The 26,087-nt window shown below is 38.8% G+C and overlaps 1 protein-coding gene across 2 annotated transcripts in view; it reads right to left on the bottom strand.

Moving 5' to 3' along the window:
- The window catches only part of POU2F1 (POU class 2 homeobox 1), a 239,499-nt gene that overhangs the window by 42,706 nt on the left and 170,706 nt on the right, over nucleotides 1–26,087 (bottom strand). Inside the window, exons 4-9 of one of the 2 annotated variants that reach the window (XM_075564425.1) lie at nucleotides 16,897–16,950; nucleotides 14,553–14,672; nucleotides 12,505–12,693; nucleotides 10,801–10,927; nucleotides 5,320–5,414; nucleotides 892–1,065 (exon numbers count right to left, since the gene is read on the bottom strand). In XM_075564425.1, the coding sequence (XP_075420540.1) occupies nucleotides 892–1,065; nucleotides 5,320–5,414; nucleotides 10,801–10,927; nucleotides 12,505–12,693; nucleotides 14,553–14,672; nucleotides 16,897–16,950 (759 nt within the window). The remainder of the gene's footprint in view (nucleotides 1–891; nucleotides 1,066–5,319; nucleotides 5,415–10,800; nucleotides 10,928–12,504; nucleotides 12,694–14,552; nucleotides 14,673–16,896; nucleotides 16,951–26,087) is intronic. The other variant, XM_075564435.1, reaches the window with a different exon arrangement.

Genomic DNA, 26,087 nt, shown 5'->3' with positions numbered 1-26,087 from the left:
TTAGATGATGAACTTTTATTTTTTGTGTCATGTACATTCACACATCAGTTGCTTAATTCTAATTGAACCTTTCCATAAAACTAGGGCCAATCAATTCTCATCATTCTTTTAGTATAGGGCCTGATATAACAATTAGATGGCCCTAAAGGTCTTCTGATATTCTAACTGCACAATTCTAAGATATTTTCACAAACTTGATCATGAATGAATAAGTCAGTGCTTGAAAAAAATTATATTTTCTCAGATGCCTATTTAAATAATCAAAATATATTGTACTTTAAAATTCTCTATGTGAAATTTAAAATCTTTTTGATTAATTTTATGCTATTTTACCTTCAATATATTAACTGCTTAATTACACGCATTATTACATATAAGAGGGCTTTTAAAATTTCATAGAAAACTGGAATTAAAAAAGAACACTTTTTCTATAAAATTCTGTAGCTCCCTCATTTATGTGCGTGCAGATCTCTTTTTTCCTCTCTCCAAGAAAATACTTTTTAAAATAAGCGTTCTGAACTATTCTTCTTACAGCTAGTCTAAGAAATTATAATCTTTACTCTGAATTAGACAAACAGCCTAAAGTCTAAAACCAGATGTCCTTCAAATAATAAAACATTCACTACAACCATACCCCCTGAACATAATCTAAACTCTCACACTTTATTGGTATCCTTATGATCTCTGAGAGGTCTTAACATTTTTAATCTAAGATTATATTTCTAACTGAATACACTCATATGTACTGAAAGTCTAAATTTATAAACACAGGAAATAGCTAAGAAGAAGGTACATTTAAAAAACAATCAAGGCTGAGGAAAATACTGTTCCATAAACATCTTTAGATCCAGTTGAGGAGGGGGTATCTAAGTAAAAGTGGGTTCATCATACCTGAGTGAATCCAAGTTTGATTCGTCTTTGTTTGAAGGTCTTGGCAAACTGCTCAAGCTCCTCAAGGTCACTGGGCTCGTCCAAGCTGGGAGTATCAATTCGCTTTGGTGTTGACTGGCTCTGTGGAAGTGTCTGGATTGGGGTTGCTGCTATTGTGCGTGTTGGGGTTGCTGGCTGTTAGAGGGAATAGAAAAATAAGCAAAATGTACACAGAGTTAGCTAAGTTTACAACTGGAGCATGTTGCAAGTAAATAACTTAAGGAAGCATATATACTCATAGAGAATTACAAACACTGTAGAAAAAAGTTACAGCCATCCTGTTAACTGAGAAAAGCACGATGTAAAATTATACATACTATCAAAAAGGACTATGGCCAAAAAAGTCTTTGAAGAAAAAAATTTAACTCATTCTGTTTTTTCTCATGGCTAATAAGTACCTTGGTTTAATAAAAAAAATGTTTAAAAAGTATGATACTTAGACTGTGTTGTACAACAGCGGAGATATCTATTTTGTTTACTGCTATCTTATTTCTGATAACACTATAAAATATTAAAACTATAACTATTTGGGGAGGAGAATAAATCGCTTGGAGTTGAAATATAATGAATTCCCTTTTTCTGTAATCATTCAATATTTTTCTACAAATTTACAGTTTTAAACAGCACTGCAACTATGACTGCTATCAATCTAGGTTCTACTCCTCTCACTCAGCACTCTGTGCAACTTTTTCCCATGCTGCACGTACACTGTCTTCAAAATGACCGTTGCCAAAGGCTGTCTGAGCCAGTGACATTGTAATTTATTGAACCATTTTTGCATTGCTAGGTGCTTGACTTTTCATTGTTTTATTTTCACGAACATAGATAATACTACAAGGAGAAAGTTTGTGCACATGTAATTTTTTCCCCATCTTTGTACTTAGTTCTTTGTGATAAATTCACAAGATTTTCTGGTAACTGAACAAAGGGCACACATGAGCAGTGCTACGGCTTTCCATATGCAGCATGTGCATTTCCATCACGCAAAGCTAGTTCCCCACATGATTTGTGTTAGCAGTTTTTAAATGGTATTCCACTGTTGTCTTCAGGATGGGAATAGATTGAGGTTATCCATTAATGGCAACCTTTAGATGTCTATTGCTGGCCTCTTTAAAGAGCCCATCAAATTATCTAGATTAAGCCGTTGCCTGCCTATCAATACAAATAACTTCCCAATCTGTCCTTCCCCCACTATTTTTTCAGGGTTCATAAATTTTAAATTTATCTCTCCATCTTCTATTGCTTCAAATCTGGGAAAGTTTTCAGTTATTTCTACATTGGTGAAAATTCCTTTTAATATTCTACTAGCATATTTTTAAAATATTTAATTCCCGAGATTCACGCAAAGTTTATTTTGAAACATGATTATTTTTTAAAAAGAGAATATTAAAATTCCTTATTACACACGCATGAGGTTACTCTGTAGTTCCCAAGAGCCCCGAATAGAAGAGGCCCGTCTTCCTGTGCGGTCAGCAGTGGGAGGCGCCCTGCTGACTGTGCACTCAACTGCGCAGTTGAGGGGTCCTGTGCGTAGCAGTCCAGGTGTGGGTTTACAGGCCAGCGTGACAGATGAAGTCTGTGCATTTGGGTTTGACTTCCTGTAATTTCATAAAGTCCTCACTCCTGACCTTGACCTCCTTTGTTAAGCACTCATTCCAAGGAAACTAACTGGCCTAGAGAAGTACACAACAGGCATCACACAGGCAACGTTTGGGGCAAGCTCTTTTCTATGATCCCGCTTCAGTGAATACAACAAAACTCAACTCCGGGACACATTGACACGGAGTCAATTTTCCACTTGTCCATTTCGGAGAGACCCACAGCCATATCAATACCTTTAGAATCCTCTAATATGAAGGTTCTCACAGGGAAAACTTATTTGGTGGAGAGAGGTTAAGCCTCAACTATCTTATTGTAACTTCATCTCCAGACTTGAAGTAGCCCCATTCTCAAATAATAAAGGACTGAAAAGAGCTTGGGTACCTTTAGGTGGGGTGGTTACAGATAAGTTACCCCAACTCCAGAAACCTCAGGCTGGACTGGGCCAGATCTAGAAATAGTAGAGTAGAATTCGGTGAGCAGACCGGAGTCAGGATGAGGCTACAACCACCCGCCACTGTATGCAGAGCATGCAGGCCAGGAAGGAGATGCTACTAATGGGATTTTTCCACCCATTCCCCCAATTCCCCAACCTTATTTTTATTCAGATAAATATAATTTACAGACAATTAAGTCCATCAATTTCAAGCACACAGTTTGATGTGATCTGACAAACACACACAGTTCTAACTGCTAACACAATCACGATACAGAACATTTGCATGATCCCGAAACTTTCTTTGTGCCCCTTGGCAGCCAGTCCTGTTTCTGATAACCCCTGGTCTGATTTCTGTCACTGAGCTTTGTCTTTTCTAAAATATCATCTAAGTGGACTCTTCTACTACGCATCCTTAGGGGTCTAACTCTGTTGACAGCACGATTCCTCTGAAATGCTCGCATGTATCAGAAGTTTACTTCTTTTTACTGCTAAGCAGCAAGCCACCGACCGCAGAGCTCTACCCGCAGTCAGTATCAGCAGCTGATGGACACTGAAGAATTTTCCAGTGTGGGATAAGAAATAAGCTACTAGAACATTCACACAGTTCTTAGTGTTGACGTTGCTTTTATTTCCAGGGATAGGCTTGTTTGTCGTGGTGTACATATATACTTAACTTTATAGAAGCTGCCAAACTTCCCTCCACGTGTCAATACCATTTTGTAAGTGAGTGACAGGCCTGCTGCTTTGCCTTCTTGTCAACACTTGGCATCTCTAAGTCTTTCCATTTTGCTCACTCTGCTAAATGTGTAGGAAGACTTCATTTCATTTCTCTGATTATTAATGGTTTTGAACACCTCTTCATAAACTTTCTAGACATTCATATATATTCTCCTCAGTACAATATTGTCCATTTTTGTTAACCTTGAAAAATAACAATCATGTTATCTTACTGAGATGCATGAAAGGGTGCCAGAAAGTTTGTGGGAAAATTCCACTATTGTTAAGTTCCATTTTCTGCCAGAGCCCTCTCATTTGACTCCTTCAGATATTGTGGATGTTAACTCTTTAACTGATAAGCATTTTAAGAGTATTTCCTCTTAAATTACGACTTTTCATTCATTTTACAGACGCCTGTAATCTTCTTGAAGTTAAATTTATAATTTTCTGGCTAGTGCTTTATATATCACATTTAAGAAATCATTTTCTAAAAAAATTAAAAGATATAATTTTCTTACCCATGGGCACAAAAATTTGCTCTAGAAACTTAGTTTTGTTTTTCACCCATTTCAAATAAATTTTGAATTTCTATTATTAAGTAATCATTTTAATAAAAAATTAATTAAGGATCAAGGTTCATTTTTTACATATGTGCAGTCAAATGTTTCAGCACTGTTTGTTGAAAAAAATTTCCTATTGAAATTAAAAACATTTTTTGCTACTAGAGTTTTCTACATATACAATTACATTGTCTGTTAAGGCAGTTTTATTTTCTTCCCTTCTAATCTACATGCCTTTAATCTCCTTTTCTAGCCTTACTGCATAGCTAGAACAGACGGATTAACAGTGGGTAGTGGCCTTGCTCTTGATCTTAAGGAAAAAAGCATTCATGATTAAGTGTAGATGCCTGGTTTCGTTGTCGATGCTCTTTATCAAGGTTCACAAAGTGACCCTATCTTCCAAGTTTACAGTGTATTTAATCACTATAGACGAACTTTGTCACACTGGGTAATGTGTGACAATTTCCATGGCTATAGACAAAGAGAGAGGGGTGATTTATCATTAGCCAGTTCAATCACCTAATTTTATAGATGAGGAAAACTGAGGCTTAAAGAGGTGAAATATGCTGTCCCAATAAGCTAAGAAACAGAAGTATGTAAAAATGTTAATCTTTCGATGCGTACACGGTGTTTATATGACTCAATTCTGGAGGGAGTGAGCCAGAGCACTAATGCAGTATGTGACAGTTAAAAGGAAAAGAAACACATAGCTCAAGGGTTCTTGAACAGAGAGACGCCGTTTCTGGTTCAGATGGTAGTGTCTGGTGTCCACGAGTGGACAGGAGACAAAGTCAAATGGCTGTAACTCACTCACTCACTCACTACTCCTAAGAAAATGATTCCTTATCAACAAATGAGAAAACAGGGGCTCCATGGAGATCTTTATAGGTAGCATCAACTTGGCAGGATTGTTTTATTAGGCCAATGAGACTGAACTTTTGGTCAGTTTTTAAGACAGATAGATCATCTTTACAGGGTGATTAAAAAACAAACACACACCCACCCCCATCCCAACCCCAAAGCTTCTTCATCCAAAAAATAAGAAAATATAAATCCCCACAGAAAAAAACTTACCTGGGAGGTGAGGGTGATGCTTGGCTGCGATTGGAGGAGGTTGGCTTGGCTTTGCTGAGGTAGTTGTGTTAAGAGATTTTGCGCTTGCAGGAGACCTGTAGAAGAGGTCAGCAACATTAAGAATTACTTTGGGGTTCAGTGTAGCAACAATGAAACTCAAAACCTTCCTCTAGTTCCTGAACGCTTCCTCCCCTCCCAATCATCATGACCCCAATTCTACCTTGCGGACCTGGTTATACCAGAGGATGTACAGCGGTGCAGTGGGGATCTGGAGGCACAGGGAATCTAGGACACACGAACCCCTCAACACCAGTGGTGGGAGTGGTGACACCAGGAGGGAAGGGGGTGTAGAAAGGGAGAACCGATCTCGGAGATCTATGTGTAACCTCCTTTCTGGGAGATGGGCAATGGGGAGGCGGGTGAGCGGAGACGTCGGGGAGTGTAAGATAAGATATAATAATTATTTATAAACTATCAAGGGACCAGGGGTGGGATCGGGGAGGGAGAGGGACGGGGGTAAAAAGGGAAACCGAGCTGATTCCAGGAACCCAAGTGGAAGGTGAATTATGAGAATGACGAGTGCAACGAATGTATAAGGGTGCTTTGCTCAATTGATGTATGTAAAGATTGTGATAAGAGCCTTATGAGCCCCAATAAAAAGATTAAAAAAGAATTACTTTGAACAAATGGGAAAGAGAAAGAACATACAAATAAAATGAAAATTCCCAACTGATCTTCTGATAATGCTATTGACTGGTCTTCAGGTCTTATTTATCAAGGTCTAAAATTTAATCTTATTAAATAGAACCTGGGCAAAGAGTATATTATATTATAACTGATAATGTCTTTAGTGTAACCATACTCTATGAATGGCCAATTATTCATTTTAAAAAAGAACAGGGGTGGAGAGAAGGTGAGGGAGGAAGGGGGAACCAATTACAAGGATCTACATATAACCTCCTCCCTGAAGGACAGACAGTGGAGAAGTGGGTGAAGGGAGATGTCGGACGGTGTAAGAATTGACAAAATAATAATAATTTATAAATTATCAAGGGCTCATGGGAGATGGGGGAATGGGGAAGGAGGGGAAAATAAGGAGCGAATATCAGGGGCTCAAGTAGAAAGCAAATGTTGAGAATAATAAGGGAAACAAATGTACAAAAGTGCTTGACACAATGGATGTTATGTGTGGATTGTGATAAGAGTTGTACAAACCCCCAATAAAATGATTTAATTTAAAAAAAGAACAGATAAAAGAAAAGATGTGATGAGATCATTTGGGGAAACCTATCTTTCTAATTATGATTTCCTGGCGAAGCAGTAGGTTAAATCTCAGGCTGCTAACTGAAAGGTCGGTGTTTCCGATCCACCAGTACTCCCTGGGCAGAAGTCATGGCAGTTCTACTCTGTCCCACAGGACAGCGAGGCGTGGGCATTGACTCAGTGGCAGTGGGTTTATTTTTTGGAGAGTACACACTACTAAAGATCGTTTGAAAATCCTGAATGTTAGGACAAGCAGGGCCAACAAGTAAACAAAAAAATTAATTCTGGCACGCCATGAAATTTATAATTTGTTCATAATTGAGCATTGTCTGATTTATTAAGGCATTTACTTTACAATGTAGAGACAAAATTAATTACACATAATAAGTAGATTTGGATTTTGTACTAATAGGATCATGATTTTTGCAGATTTTGGGCAAATGAAATATACTTGGAAGCAAGTAGACTTAGATAAAACAAAATTGAGTACATTACTATAAATCTCTCTTAAAAGGCAGAGGGTGGGGTGGGGAGGAAGTTTGAAAAGACCACATCGCTTCTCCAAATGTCTTCTTATAGTTTAATCCTGGTGGCGTCTGTTTGATCATACCATTTCCCAATTAAAACTTTTTGTGGTTTCATATTACCATCAGCATATACTCTATACAGCCCTAGGTAATCTGGCCCTCATTCTGAGAGAACATCTCTGGGTCACTTCCTCGTTCTCACTAAACTCCAGCTATATTGCTCTTTAATTTAAGCTCCTGGATTAGGGCAAGTTTGCGCCATCTCTGGTACTTTGAATCCCTTTGCCTAGAAGGCTCAGTGAGGCAGTGTCCCTAGTCATCATTAAGCTCTCAATTCAAATGCTGTTTTCCCATAGTGGCCTTTGTAGGACACCAGAAACTAGAGTCACAGGTTAATCATTACCAAATCACTCTCTTCTGCTACCTTTTTATCACTTACCATTGCTATTGTTTGCTGCCACCATGTTGGCTCCCAACTCAGGGGGATTCCATGAACAAGAGGATTGGGTGGTGGGATGCATGGGGTTTTCCCTGGCTGATTTTCAGTAGGTGACCACTAACTAGGTCTTTCTTCCTACTCAGTCAAAAGTCTAAAGTTCTACTGAAACCTGCCTCATGGCAACCTGAAAGCCTTCACTGACACATGTGCTGTAACTTGGCACAGAATGTGAGAATTCTACCACTGTGTCTGTCCTCTAGTATTTACTACTATCTTAGAAATATTACAGTTTTGAATTTTTCCATTCTCTGTCCCTGCTTATTGCTGAATAATATTAGAAAATGGGAACTGGGGTCATATACTATTTTCTAATGATTACAACTCACCAGCAATGCAATGGTACAGATTGCTTCTAGATTACTTTCAAGCTGAGTTATCATAGCTATCATTTATTGAATGACAATAAAACATCACTATGCTAATATAGCAAATATTTAGAGAGGTTTTCTATGTATGGGGAATCTTTAATAAAAGTATTTGATAAGAAATTACTTTATGAATCCTTTTTATTATCTCGTTGAGGTAAATACTAATAATATCCCCAGAATTCCAAGGTACAGAAAAAGTTAAATAACTTTACCAAGGACCCACAGATAAAGTGGCAGGACCAAGACTCAAACCATGAGAGTTTGGTTTAGAGACTGAGCTCTTCGCCACTATATTATAACAAACGTCTATCTCCCTCCTATGTCTCTCTGACTTAAGTCCCTTTCTCCTTCCTTCTTTGAATTCTGCTGGCTCCTTTGAATGCCAACCCATTTCCCTGTATGGCCCCACAAACCCTAAGTTACCTAAGAGACAGAAAGTGTCTAGAGGCTTCTTTCCCACCATTAGTGGTGGTCCCTAAATCCTGTCAAACACCTACTTACTTTCCAAATCATCTTTTCTTTCCTATCTCCAAATATACAGGTCAGCTCTGATGGTGTCGTGGTTATGTGTTGAACTGCTAACCACAAGGTCAGCAGTTCAAAACCACCAGCTGCTTCTAGGGAGAAAGATGCGGCTTTCTCTTCAAAAAGTCGTGGTCTCATAAACCCAGAGGGGCAGTTCAGTTCTGCCTGGTCCTCTAGGTCACTGTGAGTCAGATTTAACTGGGTAGCAGTAAGTGTGGGTTTTAGAGGACTGGGGAGACATTCTCCTCACCAGTATTATTCCATTGGTTCCATTCTAGTTTTTCTTCCCCAAGTTTTCATTGTGAGCTCTCTTAAATATGAATTTTAAAAATGTTCTTTTACTACTTGAACTGCAGTTCTCATCATCTACAGAAAATTTCCCTAAAGAATAGTACTAAGTCATTCATTTCAGAATCCAAAAAGTGCATCTTGAGAATTTTGGAGTGGGGCTCAGGAATCTACTTCTCTGATCAAGTGAGAACACTAAACCTTGGGGAACCACTGTAGGATTTAAAGAAACTCTTAGAAATTTCATCTAAGATCCTATAATAATCTGGCTTTTGCCAATCATTACAGCCTCAAATTCACTATTCCCCTCATCTACAAAGTGAAAGAGTCAGTCTACGGGAAGGACAACCTACATTTCTACTTCTACAGGGCCTTTTCTGGGCTCTCAGAGCCTTCTCTCCAATTTGAATCTAACATTTACAGCGGCTCTGTCTCTTCCAAGAGCTCTGTGAAAGTTAACTCGAGATTCAGCGATAACTGTTATCTCTGAATGTTAAATCAGCGATCTCTGCATCAGCTTCACTCAATCCATTATCTCTGAACCTGAACAATGCCAGGATAAGCACGTGCAAAAATTTTCAATGAACGCTAAGGGGGAAACCCCGCAAAAGAACAACCAAACCAAAAGTATGATCAAATCTTATTATTGTTTGATATAGAAATCACACAACAGTATTCAACCAGAAAGAGGGTTCAAAGTGTTTTCAATAACTCAGAAAATTTGTACAACTTCTAATGCAACAAGTGTTCTTTCCAAATCTTAAAAGAAAACAAATGATCACTAGAAGCACGCGAGGGGACGCCAAAGGGAATTGCTATAAAATCACAGAAACCTTTGCTAAACCAAAAATATCGAAATGTGAAGCTATTGTTCCTTGACATATTCTCTATTTAGGCCTATACACTTCTAAACGTGGTGTTTTCATCTCTCTTACCCTTCCTCAAATAATTCTATGCTCTTCAATTTACACCTAGTCAAGGCAGCAGTTTAGAGAACCTCAAAGAATCATGTTCCTTTGAAATGGTTTTTGAGTTTGGAAGATGAAAACAAGCTTGAAGGGGCAATGCCAAGGCTGCAGGGTGGATGAGGTATTCCCACTGAGATTCTCGTAAGACCGCTCTTGCTAGCTTTATAGGACAAGCAGCCACACTGTTGGGTTGGAAACATTTTTTCAGTGCAACATTTCTGGCTTTTTCCTCACAAAAGCAACGTTCAGTTTTGTTAAAACGTCTTCATAATCATCCCCTTGATTGTCTTGAACCTTCTAGAAAAATCTATCAATTGTACCCCCATTGGGATCCCAAAAAACAGTCAACTCCCATCTTCTGAGTTGACCGGTCTGAATTTAACCCTAAGAAGACAAAACCTAGGGTATTACTGAGGGAATTTGTTCACAGCCATTCACTGCTCAGAGTCATATTGAAGCACAATTGTTTAGAATAAACCCATGCACATATAAATGGGAGTTCAAATAGCAATACTTTTGGACTGATACCTATTTTCAATAGTTGGGTTATAGTCAGAATATATTCCTATAAAAAAAGGATCAAGCCCTAGAAAAAACGTATCCAATTTACGTTCAGTATGTCAAATGATTTCATTGAGACGTCTGGCCAAATACTGTTCTCCTTAGTGCAGTGGTTCTCAACCGTTCTAATGCCACGGACCTTTAATACAGGTCCTTATATTGCCATGACCCTCAACCATAAAATTATTTTTGTTGCTACTTCATCACTGTCATGTTGCTACTGTTATGAATTGGACAACCCCTGGGAAAGGGTTGTTGGAGCCCCCAAAGGGGTCGTGACCCACAGGTTGAGAACCGCTGCCTACTTAGTGAGTAAGCTGATGAATGGTCATGAAAGATGGTCTTCAGTACCATGGTTAAATAAACAAAAAATCTGTTTCTAACATGAATGCTGACAGCAGTGGTTTCAATAGAAATTAAAGCACACAAACGAAGTCACACTGGAGCAGGCTAGGCCTCCGTCCATCTCAGGAGGTACTCACCCTGCTGGCCCTGGGGCGTCTGTGAGATGATAAACTGCGCTGGCTGCAAGTTGGTGGTTGGATGTACCAGCACGAACTGCTGCAGGTTGAGATTCTGCTGTTGCAGCTGTTGCAGCTGTTGCAGATCCTGAAAAATGAGAATTAAAACTCAGACCGCAAATTCGGAACTAAACGCTTACTTAACCCTAAGGTCCTCAGCTACAATTGTACACATCCAAATAAAGAAGGGTCCATATTAACACTCTTTCCTACTTCCAAACACGGCCTCTCTAGCACACTTCACAAAGGAGCCTCTGCAAGTAGCTTAGAGTGTTTGTGGGCATATACTGTGTCCTGGTTACACAAAGCCTACTTTTCAATAGTTACCTACAATCCTCTTGCAACAAATTGTTCTAGTTCTTTTGTTTGTTCTGTTTAGCATATACAGACTTATATAAGTGTAAAAACTCAAGTGAGAAAACCATAGATTGGATTTTTAATTCCGATATTTGATGTTTCTTTTGTTAACTGAAAAGTGCTATGTCTGAATTTGCATCAATAAAATTAATTTAAACAATTCATCAAATTTGGTACCACTTTATCTAACTCAACTGAGAAATCGGTGTAAAAGATTTTTGTATAGAACAGTCAATGATATAAAAATCTGGTTCATAATTTCAAAGTGTTCACATGTGCATTAGGCCTGAGTAAATTTCTTGAGTGATAAAGAAAGTACCCAATGTGAAAACATCATCTTGATAAAGTTTAGATGATAGTCATAAAGACCAGATTGCAGCAATGCTTTACCTACAGGTAGTCTCTGACTTATTATTATACATTTTTAAACCTCAAATCAGTAGTATATACTATATATAGTACATAATCTGTTGATTTTACTAATTTCACATCAAGCCCCAAACAGAAAATATTGGATCTATAAAGATACTAGCAATAAAAAGCAATAATAAAAACCTGAAGAAAAAGAAAGGACTCAACTTACACCAAAATGGACTTGTCACAGGGTTACTGGAATATAATAACCCCATTATAAGTTGGGGACTATTTGAAGTTCCTTTTAAATGTCCAATCAAACTCTTACTATACATTATTTTATGAGTACTCTCAGGAGATAGAAAGACAATTTGTCTAAAGCACTATATTCATAGGAAGCCTTCATATTTTTTACTGATTGACTAGCTGTACCTTTTATCCTCACCTTGAGATAAATGATTTAATTTAACCTTTCCTTCTCAGTTCTATGTTTATGTCTCTTAAATAAGTGTTCTTATCTCAGGACCCCTTGGTCTAAAATACCACATCATAGTTCTGTTCTGCACCACGCTGCACACTTGGTAGCAGAGAGACGAAGGCCCGTCTCTCTCCGACACACGTACGGCCACATTCTCTGCAGAGCCCATGAAAGAACCCATGCCTGCCGTAATTAGCTAATTAAAATAAATACAGTAATCCCTTGCTTCAGAAATATGCCAGTTAATTATTCAAGGATTGTCACTTAATATAAACAGTTATTCAAATAATCAGTTATGTGTTTATAAATGCAAATAAGCAAACACATGTATTATTTCTAGCTAAGTGGTAAGCAAGGGTACTCACTTAACTCCTGATCTAGATCTCCTCAGGCTTTTCAGGGCCCCCACGAACAGTAAGAGCACCTGCCATTTCATTCCTCCCGTCCTGCCCCAGCTCCCCGACCTGCGCACTTACCTGTGCGATCTGTATGGGCTGGGACAGCGGGATCTGCGTCATGGGTGTGGCGGCGGAGGCTGAGATGGTGGCCCCGGCAGCACTGTGCTGCTGGCTGGCGGAGTGCTGCTGCACAGCAGCTGCCAGCAGCTGGGCCTGGGCCTGGGCCTGCTGTAGAAGCAACTGCTGCTGGGCTGGCGTCAGAGTAAGCTGAACAAAATCAGGACAGACACTTGGAAAGGGTTCAAAGGGAAGGGTCCCTAACGCAAGCCAACTGCTTTGAAACAGGGAACTCAAGTGGCATGAGGCCTCAGCTACTCAACCTCCCATGGACAGTCAGCCTGTATCTAAAGTGTTCATCCTGAGGAAGCCACCATTCCCAGGAGACATTTACATCGGAATGGTAGTCCCAGTTCAGACTTACATAATCATTCAAGCTTGTCTGGTGGGGCCCTAGAGTTCAGGCAAAAAAGTAATTAACTAGTAAGCAAGGGAGGGGGAAAAAGAATCTATGCCGACAGGTTATGAAAAGAAATTTACCCCCAACAGAACAGCAAGTGATTAGCCGGATGAATGAGGAACAAAGATGCTGGAAATGACCACAGAAAGAACGGATAAGGCCCAGCTGTTTCCCATTAGCAAGAATCCCTGCAATAGTCCATCATTTCCATGATGTCCTAAGATAAGACTACAGAATATGAGCTCCATGTGTTTCTCTTCCAAGTCTCCCCAATCCCCCTCCCCATACAATCTTTTCTGTTACTGAAAGGAGTGAGCCTGCAACTCTCCATCCCCTCTCCAACACTTGATCTCTCTGAGAGATGGTGGTGAAAGTCGCTCTTCTTCACATGCAAATGACTCCTAATGCCCACGCTTAACAGAAGCTCCAGCCACACCAACTCGGAATCAGGTGCTTCTGACTGTTGGGAGTCACTAAAAACAAAACTCAAATAGGAAAACAGGAAATGTCCTTCTGGCAAACTTAAACTTGCTTTCATAACACAACTTAGTGTGCTCTATTCTTCTAGGGACATGTTCTGATATGCAAACCAAAGAACCAACTAAAACCATCTAATATCCCAAAGTGCATGCACTAACGCAATCTGGGGCAACCCTGACAAATGGAGCTAACAAGATTTGTGCATTAGAAACTTAACACTCAAAACCAAACCATTCAAATGTTGGGGATATATATATACATAACACTTAGATAATACAATACACATATTAATCTCTACTACTGATGGGATTTTATAAGTATTAGCAACAATTCTTTTAAGTCTTCCAATGCTAAAACACCTAACTAAACAAAAGAAAGAAAACAGAAAATAATGGGAGTTGATAGTGAATGAACTGAATAAAAACTCTTCTACTTTACTCCCCTCTCCCCATAAAGATAATGTAATAGATAAAATTTTAACAATGGAAAATATAAGGTATGGTATCATAAACCAAAGACAAAGTTAAAAGCTTAAGGATACATAAGCCAATTTATTATCTATAAAATTATTTTCACGGAATATTATGTGTCAATCACTATTTTATGAGCTTACATATATTATCTCTTTTTAACTGTAAGATAGGTACTTTTTAACATGTTCACTTACAGTCAGGAAAACTGCATATAGAGAAGTGAAGTGGTTACTCCGCAAGGTAAGTTGCAGAATCAAAGGCTTCATTTCAGAAAACACTACACAGTAATTAAATAAAGGTTTCTCTTTTGAGAGATCTAATCTAGTCTTCAACTTCTACCATTTTTAAGTGATATGATAGCAATCACCTAGAATTGCCATTTCATCAGCGTAATGGTTTCAACCAAAGGACAGTGATCCGCTTCATGGTGAAGCAAGTTGAAAAGGTTTTCTTTATTCAAAACATCTGCAAACAATGAAAAACTAAAGAATTCTGACAACAATACTTCCTTTTTCAGAGGTGCTGCAGTGCAAGGAGCTCCTAGTGGTGCCAGGTCTAGCCATGTTACTGTCGTGGTACACTGTTCTCATCAGATACTGGCCAATGGCAGTGCGGACACAGAGGAAGTTTACTTAATTCTCTTGGTGAAAACTTACCCCGGTTATCTGTCCTCCAGCCAGCATGAGCTGGGTCTGGGGAATGGCTGCCTGCACTGAAGGCTGCTGGGAAGGCTGGCTTGGCTGCTGTGAATCCCCCGATTCTTCATTAGATTTAGACTGGAGGGGTGAGGGTAAAGAGAGGATAAGAGATTCCAAATAGCTGATTAAAAGTAGGTTACTTAATAATTCCCTATTTTAAGAATCATTTAAAACATGGACTGATGATTTTTTCTAGTTTTACTCCGTTTCTTACAAGTCTTAAGTCAGTCATCCTGGTTATGTTATAGTGTTATAACTTTCCCAATGAAAGCTGCAAGTATAATTTTTTAAGGAAAAAACCCCAAAGATAAAAATCATTAAAAAAAAGACCAGACTCACCAGTAGGATAGAGACTGGGAGAGCCCCTAAAACAATGGCCCCTAGTCATTTTGCAGGCCAGGATCTGAACTCACCCCACCTCAATTTTTAATCAAATAATAGGCAGGTCTACAAAGTGAACAATAACACCGAGGATGCACACCTTAAAAGAATCAACTATTTGAATCAAAAGGGCAATATTTGCCCAAGGATGAAGTTCAGAAGACTGGAAGGGTTAGGAACAGAGGAGGCATGGAAACTGGACACACAAAAACTAAGTGGGACAAGTGATGTTACACTGTGGGAATTACTATAATGAAATAAAACGAAAGGTATGTATGTAACTATTGCATGTGTATCAAATGGATTTTCTCTGTAAACCTCCTCCAGATTCACACTAAAAAGTTAAAGAAAAATAATTTCACCCTTCATAAATCATCAGAATTTTTAATAATCTCAAACTCTCAACTATGGAAATCAAGAGCAAAGGGAAATGTATTTTCAGTCCATCCTTGCATTATGTCTTCCACACCAACACTTTCACGTCTACCTGGTGGTACATCTGGAACTTGTTCACACACCATTTTCAGAGAGTGATAACAAGACCTACAGAGCTTATTAACATCTAATATTTTAAAGAACTGAAAATTCAGTCTATTTCCCATCAGGTAAAACACAAGCTTAAGGGGAAATGCTGCAGTCAAGAGAGACGGAGAACATACCCCTGAAAAGGGCACTGAGAGAAAATTTTATTGTAATTAAAACTGGTTATGCGGAGCATTAAAATTCTGCATATATTTGCATATTTTCTACCACCTGTTTCAGGGACTGCCGTAAGGCTAATTAACATAAAGGCTCTGATTAATTCTGTCAGTCATTGAGAGATAATTACAGTGCAGGACTGTAAACATTCTGCACTGGAGATACAGCCTGTTTGCCAACATCTCTCTAAGGGATGAAAGTTTACCATGGCAACCAAGGCAATGTTCCGCCTCCTCTCCCTCGGAAAGGAAGGTTACATTATCTCCTTTTCTTCTCTCTCCTTGTTTCCATGTGTTACCAGGTCCATATTCCGTGGGGTTTTATGGAATGCTCAATCCAAGGTCTTTAGTCATTAGCAACACTGGAATCAAAATTCCACAATACTGTTTTCTCACTTGACTGTTAGTTACCAAAACACTGTAATGAAAAGCAGCAGCAGCAGGGTAGCTGATGTGTTAAGTAAGGAACAATGCATAATACTTGAACTTGGCATGCTTCACCACTTGGCTTGAAGAAGCAAAGCTGCCAAAATTTAAGTTTGGCTTTAAAACACTGAGGACACGACGCTTATCGATATGAATAAGTAGTTTTAACTAGAGTTCTTAAAATCATAATATTTTAGGGCAGAGAGGAACCCTGGAAATCTTGCCAACCTCCCCACTTACATATAGATGACAGCGACTCTAAGAGGTCTAGTGTGCCAAAGGCCACACAGGTAGTGAGAATGAAAATTCAAACCAAACACCCTGTGCCTCTCAGGCCAATGCTCTTTACTACACTTCCCTAGTGCAGTCCTGGTGACTCCGTGGTTAAGAGTTTGGCTGCTACCCAAAAAGCTTGACCCTATCAGCCACCCTGGACAAAAACTAAGGCAGTCTGCTTCCTTAAATATGACAGCCTTAAGATCCCTATGGAGCAGCTGTACTCTGTCCTACTGAGTCATTTTGAGTTGGAATCAGCTTGGCAGCAATGAGTTTTACATATGTATATGTGTATTTACATATGTATATATAGTTCTTTCATGTATCCGGTACAGAAGAATACACTGATTTTCATTAATGGCAATAACTATAATTATTTGGTTTCTTATGAGATTCTAGAATAAAAAATGTAGTATTTTTAAGTATTATCTATCTTATTAAATGGTCATTACAGGAAACTATAAACACATCTAAAAGTATATACATGAAAACTGACCCCCTAGTCCCATGGCCCAGCTTACCTGCACATTTAAAGACTGAGCAGCAGCCTGCAAAGCTGTTCCAGCAAGCTGGACCTACAATAAAGTAATGAGGGGAGGTCTAGTCTCAATATTGTCGACAGCCATCACTAGAGATCGTCACTGACAACTATTTCCAGAGCTTCTGCCACCTGTCTCGTCAGGGCACTAGAATCTCATAACAGAAGCAGGGCATCTTGTGGAGTAAAAGCCGGCTGAGGGAATAGGACACTGTCAAATCTTAAAAGTATCACCTTATAAATTATTTCTAAATTACAAGGTGAAAATGTTAGTTTTACAGCTCACAAATATGATGAACATTAAACAATTGATCAAACTTAACAGCAAAACAATGATGCAAGGCACTTTTGCATGCTGTTGATATCAGGCCCCGAAGAAGACTCAGTATTACTTCTGTAGTATTCCTGTCAAAAATGCCCAACTTGAATGCAATCATGAGGAAACAACCAACTCCAAATTGAGGAACAGTCTATAAAATAGCTGATCTCTTCTCTTCAGAAGTGCCACTCATGAAAGTAAAGACAGACCGAGAAGTAGTTCTGAATTAAAGAAGACAAATGAGACATGACAACTAAATGTATAGCTATACAAGGGATTACAGATCAGAAAAATTATGGACCACATATTGAATAAAATATTGTATCACTGGTAAATTTCTGGAACTTGAAAATCATATTAAAGTTTTACAAGAGAATACTGCCTTTGGGGAAAAAAATCCAGGAGATATTTCCAATAAAAATACAATAACTGCAACTTACTCTAAACGGATTTTAAACAATACTTTGTGCGTGTGCCCATGCATACATAAAAGGAGGCTTCAAAAATTTTATGAAAAAACTCATATTTTAATTCTATTTTTCCATTAACTCTTACACACACACACGCACACACACTCGGAATATGAAAAAACCATAACAGTGCAGAATTCCAAATTCAAGGCTGACAGTTGGACACTGTTCTATTATTGCAACTTTACTGTGAATCTGAGATTTCAAAATGAAAAATAAAAATGATGTTCCCACTAGAATATCTCATTATTATGCCTGGTTAGCTTCTAACATCCATTCATACATCTCAAAAATTATCATGAGGCATTTGCAAAACAGGAATACTACCAAAAGGGGAGGGTAAAAAAAATTGAAGTAATAACATCTAATATATACATATTAATTGACAGACACCAACCACAAAAGACCAAAACAAACAAGCAAACTACACCTAGAAATAATAGTGTTCAACTAGCACAAGAACAAAAACAAAGTGTACAAAGAAGTGTCAGTGGGAGGCCTTACTCAGAGAGGAACAAAGACAAGAGATGTCTCATCAGAAATCAGGCAATCAAGAAAAAAGTAAAGCCAGTAATTTAAAAGGTTGAAAGGAAAAACTACCAGCCAAGAATTCTGTGTCCAGCTAACCCTTCAAAGTGTGACAAGACACAGTGTAACAGACGACAAAAACCAAGCAGACTTGTCGCCGGTAAAAAATGTTAAAAGATGCATGTAACAAAGGAAGAAAGAGGTATAGGTTCCAGAGCTAACATCTACATAACGTTATAGCATTAAGGAAGAAATGAAAATTAAGATCTTTTTTCCTATTTATGATCATGTTAAATGTGAACACTGTCTACCAATTACATGAAAGAGATTGTCAGAATGAAAAAAAATTATACATAAAATTCACTGTAAAGATAAAGACAAACTAACGTAATTGAGATCTCACCATCTAATCCCTTCTGACTCACAGTGACCCTACAGACAGGATAAACTACCCCCGTGGCTTCCCGAGCTTGCCACTCTTCCTGAGAGTAGAAAGCCTTATCTGTTTTCTAAGGAATGGCTGGTGGTTTCCAACTCCCGACCTTAGCGCTAGCAGCCCAACGCGCGACCACAGCACCATCAGGACTCTTATGTAATGAGAAAGAGTCAAAACCCAGATCTGTGATATGCACTGGGGGTGTGTGGGGGTGGGGTGGGGGGGTGTAGAAATCTCTGGAAGTTAATTCCTCCATAAAACAACAAATTCACTGTAAAGAGCAATTAGAACCAACTGCTTTGGAATGTCAAGTATTTGGTAAGGGCCATGGGACTGGCACGGGGGCAGCAAAAAAGAGCAGCTGCACTAACAGGCTCAGGCATAGGAACAATTCTGCTGTGCACAGGGTCGCTACAGGTTGGAGTAGACTCAATGGCACCTAACAACAACAACGTTTTGGGATGCTAGAACCTTGGTGTTAGATGCTGAGGTCTATTCTAACTCATAAAGACCCTATCTACAACAGAACAAAGCACCACCCAGTCCTGCATCATCATCAAAGTTGTTATTAACTTTGGGCCCACTGTTGTAGCCACTGTGTCAATCCATCATGTTGAAGATTTTCCTCTTCTTCACTGAGCCTCTACTTTGACAAGCATGATAACATGTCCTAAGCACACGAGACAATATCTGGCCATCTTCCCTTCTAAGGCGCAGTTTATTCTAGTTGTACTTCTTGCACTACAGATTTATTTGTCCTTCTGGGAGTCCATAGCGTATTCAATATCCTTCAGCAACACCGTATTCAAACACATCAATTCTCTGGTCTTCCTTATTCAACATTCAGCATTCACATGCATAGGAAGAAACTGAAAACCCCAAAGCTTAAGTCAGACTCTGACTGAAGTAGTTTGAGTCCTCACACAGCTTGTCCTTGGTAGCAGAAAATTAAAAAGTCACTGTGCCACTTTCCCTTCCCCCTTCTTCCTCTTTCTTTTTTGGTGGCAATGACTGACAAGAGAGATAACCGTATTACAATATACACTTTACAAAAATAGCTTGGACATGTCACTCATCAGTCGACTGCAGCCATTGTTAATGAACAATAACAAATCCTAAGGAATGGATTTTCCTAAGGAATAGCCTAAGGAATATTTTCCATTTTTGTTTTTCCACTGGTGTCCCAAGAAATCTCCAATGAAACACTAGTTGGGTGTAGGTTGTGCAACACAAGTCCTGAGTATAAACACACAATAGAATGGTAGTCTTTCCCCAAACAGGCAAGGTTGCTAAGCAGATGGACTACTAGAGCTTTTAGCAAGGAAAACAAAATAGCAGTCTCTGAGGAGGTCAGGCATCCCAGTTCTCGAGGCACCATATTACACTACTCAAATATTAGTTTCAGTGATAACCAAAAACCTTATGCCATACAAGGACACCAAAAAATATGGCCCAATTAAAAGAAGAAAACTCAAGAGAGAGAAAGTGACCCTACGTAATCAAGAAAGAGCAACAGATTGTTACTGTTAGTAAGCCTCAAGTTGATTCTGACTTTAAAACTACAATAATAAATATATTCATTACATTGGACAAAACCAGGAAAACAATACAGATGAAAAATGAGAGTTTTAATAAAGAGAAACTGAAAAAATAAAGAAATACAAATATTAGAGCTGAAAAATATACACAAACTCGAGTTTGCAAATGGATCAGTTAAAAGGGGCAAGTCAACTAAAATGACTGAAGAGGTAAGAACAAAGAAAACTTAAGACAATCCAATTACAACTGTAGTAGGCCATCAAGTGGACAAAAATATACAGCATAGAGATCCAGAAGGAGAAAGAGATAGAAAGCATATTTGAAGAAATCATGACAAAATATTTTCTAGATTTGATGAAAAAATTAATGTACAAATCTAAGAAACTTAACAGATCCCAAGTAGCAAAAAACCAGAGAGATATACATTTTAGTATTTTAACCAAGTTTATGAAAACTAAAAACAAGAGAATCCACAAAGTAGCTTCTTGCTTGCTGTTAAGAGGAAAAGTCCCACGCAAAGCATTCTCAATACAGTTAAGTGCCAATTTCTTGGAAATTTGTTAATATAGGATCTGGCAAAACATACCACCGCCCTCTCCAAAACCTGGGGTGAAATTAAGACCCTCCCAGACAGAGCAGCTGAGGACATTTGTTATGACCAGACTGCCCTCTGCAGCTGTTGTTCAGTGCCAATGGGTCGATTTTTGTCACTCCATGTGACAGAGCAGAGCTACCCACAGAGCTCTCCAGGCGATACTTTCTATGGGAGCATTTGGCCGGGTCTTTCATCCTGTGGAGCAGCTAGGTGGGTTTGAACTGCTGGCCTAATCAGTTATCAGTGGAGCACCTAGTGTGTACCAGGGCTTCTTACCTGCCTTATAAGAAATGCTGAAAGGAATCTTTCAAATTGAAAAGAAAAACAAATAGCTTGAAGTTGTAATATAAAGAAAACCCCAGTAAGGACAATGGAAAAGGTCGGTTTTACAACATTTAAAAATTTTTTAACTCTAGTTGTTGTGTTTTGTGTGATTTATAATGAGAAATTACTTACACTGATGGGTTATTATTTAAAATATGCATTTTGAAAGAATATACTGTATTTTATGCAAACAGCACACACATGCTTCATTTTCTTGCCAAATGTGCCCTCACAAAGGGAGGTATTTTCATAAATGTGCAATAGCAGTTTTTTTCTACTTGTTGCTGCAAAAATAAATAGATAGATAGATCGATAAATAAAGCGTAGCAAGCTTAAGAAAATACCCAACCGGGCAGCTGAAATGACACATGCATTATTTGCATGAAAATAGAGTAAGAAGGGAAGGATGGTGTAAGAATAGAGAGTTATATGTCACTGAAGTTAAATTTATATTGATTTAAACTGAGTGGTTATGTCATGATGCTCAACACAACACCCACGGTAAGAAATATCCAAAAAGTATACACAAAAGGAAATGGGAAAGAAAAAATACCCAAATAAATAAGCATGAGAAAAGGTCAGTATTGGAGGAAATGAGAGCCAAAGAAGTATAACCAAAAACTTGTTGCCAAATCTATTATCACTCACAGTAACCCGATTAAAAAGAGGTACAAGACACATACACACACACACACAACATGATTCCTGTATGTACTTTCCCAAGAGACACTTTTAACTGAAATGCACAAATGAATTAAAAGTCAAAGGTCAAACAAAAAATTCTATGCAAACAGTAGCCTAAACAGTTGAAGTGACTATTTTCATATCAGATGAAATAGACATTAAATCAAAACCTTAAATAAAAACATTAAATAAAAAATTTTTAAAAGAGACATCTGGCATTATGTAATGATAAAAATGTCAACAATTATAAATACACACAAACTTAACCTCAGAGTCTCAAAATATATGACATGAACACTGGCAGAACTAAAGTGAGAAATAGATGGCTCTACAATAATAGTTGGAGACTTAGAGATCCCTTTTCCAATATGGAACAGAATAATTGGAAAGCTGAACAATAAGGAAATGGAGGAACTAAAACCAACATAAACACACACACAGATGTCTTATCAATACACTCTCTATAGCACTGTATAGCAGCATTCTCCGGGAAAAGACTTTTGCTAAGCCACAAAAACGAGTCTAATTTTTAAAAACTGAAACCATACAGATAATCTTTTCTGATCACAATGGAGTGCATGTAAAAATTAACCATCAAAGCAAATTGGGAAAATACACAAATATGTGGGAATTAAGCAACACACACTAGCAAAATCCCAATATCCTTCTTTGCAGGAAGGAAAAAATGAATCCCCAAATTTATATAAAACCATATAGGGGCTGCAAATAGCCAAACGCAATTCTTGGGGGTGGGGGCAAAGTAGAACTCACACTTCCAGGTTTTGAAATGTATTCTAAAGCTACTCAAGATATAGTAAACAATTCCTTATGTGGTTTTAAAAAATCATTTTATTGGGGGGGTTCATACAGCTCTTATCACAATCCATACATACATCCCATACATCCATTGTGTCAAGCACATTTGTACATTTGCTGCCATCATCATTCCCCAAAACATTTTCTTTCTACTTGAGCCCTTGGTATCAGGTCCTCATTTTTCCCCTCCAGCCCCCATGAACCCCTGATAATTTATAAATCATTATTTTTTTTCATGTCTCACACTTACCAATGTCTCCCTTCACCCACTTTTCTGTTGTCTGTCTCCCAGGGAGGGGGTCATATGTAGATCATTGTGATCAGTTCCCCCTCTCTCCTCCCACCTTCCTGGATTCCCTGTTTTCCAGTTCATATCTGTACCCATGTATATGCTCTGGTCTAGCCGGATTTTGTAAGGTAGGATTGGGATCATGATAGTGGGGGGGAGAAAGCATTATAGAGCTAGAGGAAAGTTGTATGTTTCATCATTGCTATGCTGCACCCTGACTGGCCCATTTCTTCCATGTGACTCTTTTGTAAGGGGATCTCCAATTGTCTATAGATGGGCTTTGAGTCTCTACTCTGCACGCCCCTCATTCACATTGATAGGTTTTTTGTTCTGAGTCTTTGATGCCTGATCCCACTGACACCTCATGATCACAGGTTGGTGTGCTTGTTCCATGTGGACTTTGTTGCTTCTCAGCTAGATGGTGGCTTGTTTGTCTTCAAGCCGTTAAGACCCTAGACACTATAACTTTTAATAGATGGGCACCATCAGCTTTCTTCACCACATTTGTTATGCACCCATTTTGTCTTTAGGGATCATGTAGGGAAGGTAAGCATCACAGAATGCTAGGTTATTAGAACAACGTGTTCTTGCCTTGAGGGAGTACTTGAGTAGAAGCCCAATGTCCATCTGCTACCTTAATACTAAACCTATAAATATATGTACATAGATCTATTTCCCTGTCATCACATATAAATATATTTACATATGTACATACTTGTCTTTAGACCTCTATATATGTCCTTTGCCTCCTAGTTCTTTCCTCTATTTCCTTTTACTCTCCTCTTGTCCCACTATCATGTTTGGCCTTCATTTGGGTTTCAGTAATTCCCCTCAGTTATATTGCACTTGATCTAACCTACCAGGCATCCTATACCCTCTTTGTCATCGATTTTAGATCATTTGTTGTTTCCTTTTCCGTGGATTTGTTAACACCCACTTCCTTTCCCCACCTCCTCCTCTCCTCAACCATCAGTCCTATTGTTTTCTCCCCCGGATTGTTTATCCAGCCTATCTTATCTAGACAGGCATGCAGGGACAATAAGAAGCACAAACACAAGACAGCAAAACAAAACAAAAAAACACACCACCAACAACAACAAAAAAGAAAAGCCTGCAAATAGTTCCAGGTCTGTTTGTTGACCTTTAGTAGGAGTGTTTTCCAGTTGAGTCTGATGGGGTGCCATGCCATGGCCCCAAAGTCTACTTGTGGTATTCCCTGAGAACTTCACTGCTTTGCTCCCCTTGCTGCTCTGGTGCACACCCTTCCTGGTTCACCACAGTATGGTGGGGTCAGATTGGGCAAAATTCCCGCACTGTGTCTCCACTGTTGTTCCTCTTAGCAATATGGGTCAGTAAGAGATGTCTTGTCTCATGGTGAGGCCAACCCTATGGTCCTCTCTGTGCATTGGCTGCTCTGAGCAGGGGCTTGGTGGGCCAGTATATGTTCCTCTCTCTCTCCTTCCCTCTTCTTTTGCTCCGGTGTAGTATCAAGTGTAGAATCCTTATGTGTTGTAATGTAATTCTGGACTCATGTGGCTATAATCCCCTTTTGCAGGGAATTCCCTGCTATGCTCATGCTTTCTTAATGAAGGTGGGGTGAAGTCCTGACTTTAGTGGAGGGTATAAACCAAGTCACACTCTGCTTCCTTGGGGTTGATGATTTGCTAAAAGAAAAGAACCACACCTTCAACAAAGCCATTCTACAGTATGTAAGAGTCATCTTGGACTCACAATTCTCAGCACCATTGGAAGAAGAGCACATTTGAGATCTCTGTCTGAAGTGGAAAAGGCTGAGACCAGAGGCACTGGAGAGTGTGGCTCAGAAGCAGTGGGACAGTGCAAAGACCACCAGGCCAAGACTAGAGACTGAGGCAGGAAAACCATGGTTTGACAAAACAGAGGAGCAGCACCAAGACCTTGGGACTATGAGGCAGAGCGACAGGCGGGATTCTTGGTCCACAAAAGCAGAAGACATGGCTGAGAGGCTGCCACTAACCAGAGGTGTTCCTGTGGACCAATGGCTGTACCCTTACTGGTACTAGATGCTGACAGGTAGTAGTTTATTATTAACAATGCTGGTACAGCAACACCACCCAATTAAGTGTTAAACTGTTTGAGTAAAAAATATTTGTTTCTATTCAGATGGTGAACTATTCTGCAGACTTGTACCTTAATGGTATCCAGGTTTCAAACAGAATCTTTGCTTTGGGCAATAGTGGAGGTGCCCTGATGACAAGAATCAGTTACTAAGTCTAGAGCTTCTAGACCTGGTGCCGGAGAGTTGCACTTATCTCGGATTTTGGATGTGGTGAAGAAGCACAATAGGAATGTCTATCATGTATGTACCTTAGGAATTTAAAAAACTTGATTGGACCATCACGAACTTAAAGCCTGATAAAGGTGCTTAATATGTATAACTATATCATGACATCCTATCAAAGTGCTATTTTGAATTAGAAATCAGAAAAATTAGGGGTTAGAATGTTTTCATGTTAATTTTCTGAAATGCTTTGCAATGTGTTGCTATTTTAGTAATATTAAACCTTTCGTCCAACCCATGAACATACTCTTTAATTTCTCTAAATTTTTTCAACAATGCTCCATGGTTTTCAGTATACAAGTATCACCCCCTGACTACATTAGCCCCTAGTTATTTTATTCTTTTAGTTGTTATTATAAATGTAATTGTTTTCTTTCTTTTTTCAGATTACCTAACTGATATTTGATGTTGACTTTGACCTTAGGAGAAAAACAAAATGAAAATATTTTTGCTTTTTTGGAATAAAAAAAACATATTAAGTCATTTTTCTATTAATTATTTTTCATATTTAGCTAGAAGCTAAATACAGAAGTTTCTCTACTTTCAGAGATGTAAGCAAGACTATCTGAGCTAGTGTGTCAACTGGGCCCCAGTGTAACAGAAGACAGTACTTATCCATATAGCAAACATCAGCGTGGGATTATTGTTAGGTGCCTTGAGCTTCCTCTCACAGCCACCCTAAGAACGAGAGAAGGAATGACTGCCTGCTGCTTTGCCCTCCTCTACTTGTTCTGTTTGAGCCCACTGTTGCAACCATCTTGTTGATGGTTTTTCTGTATTCTGTTGACGTGGGGTCTGCTTTCTTCAGATAACATGCTCAGAGTACATGAGACAAAGCCTCCCATCTTTCTAGA

Source organism: Tenrec ecaudatus, chromosome 1, assembly GCF_050624435.1.
Source record: "Tenrec ecaudatus isolate mTenEca1 chromosome 1, mTenEca1.hap1, whole genome shotgun sequence".
Lineage (NCBI taxonomy): Eukaryota > Metazoa > Chordata > Mammalia > Afrosoricida > Tenrecidae > Tenrec > Tenrec ecaudatus.
The sequence above is the reverse complement of the archived record's forward strand: the minus strand, read 5'-3'. Positions and strand labels throughout refer to the sequence as shown.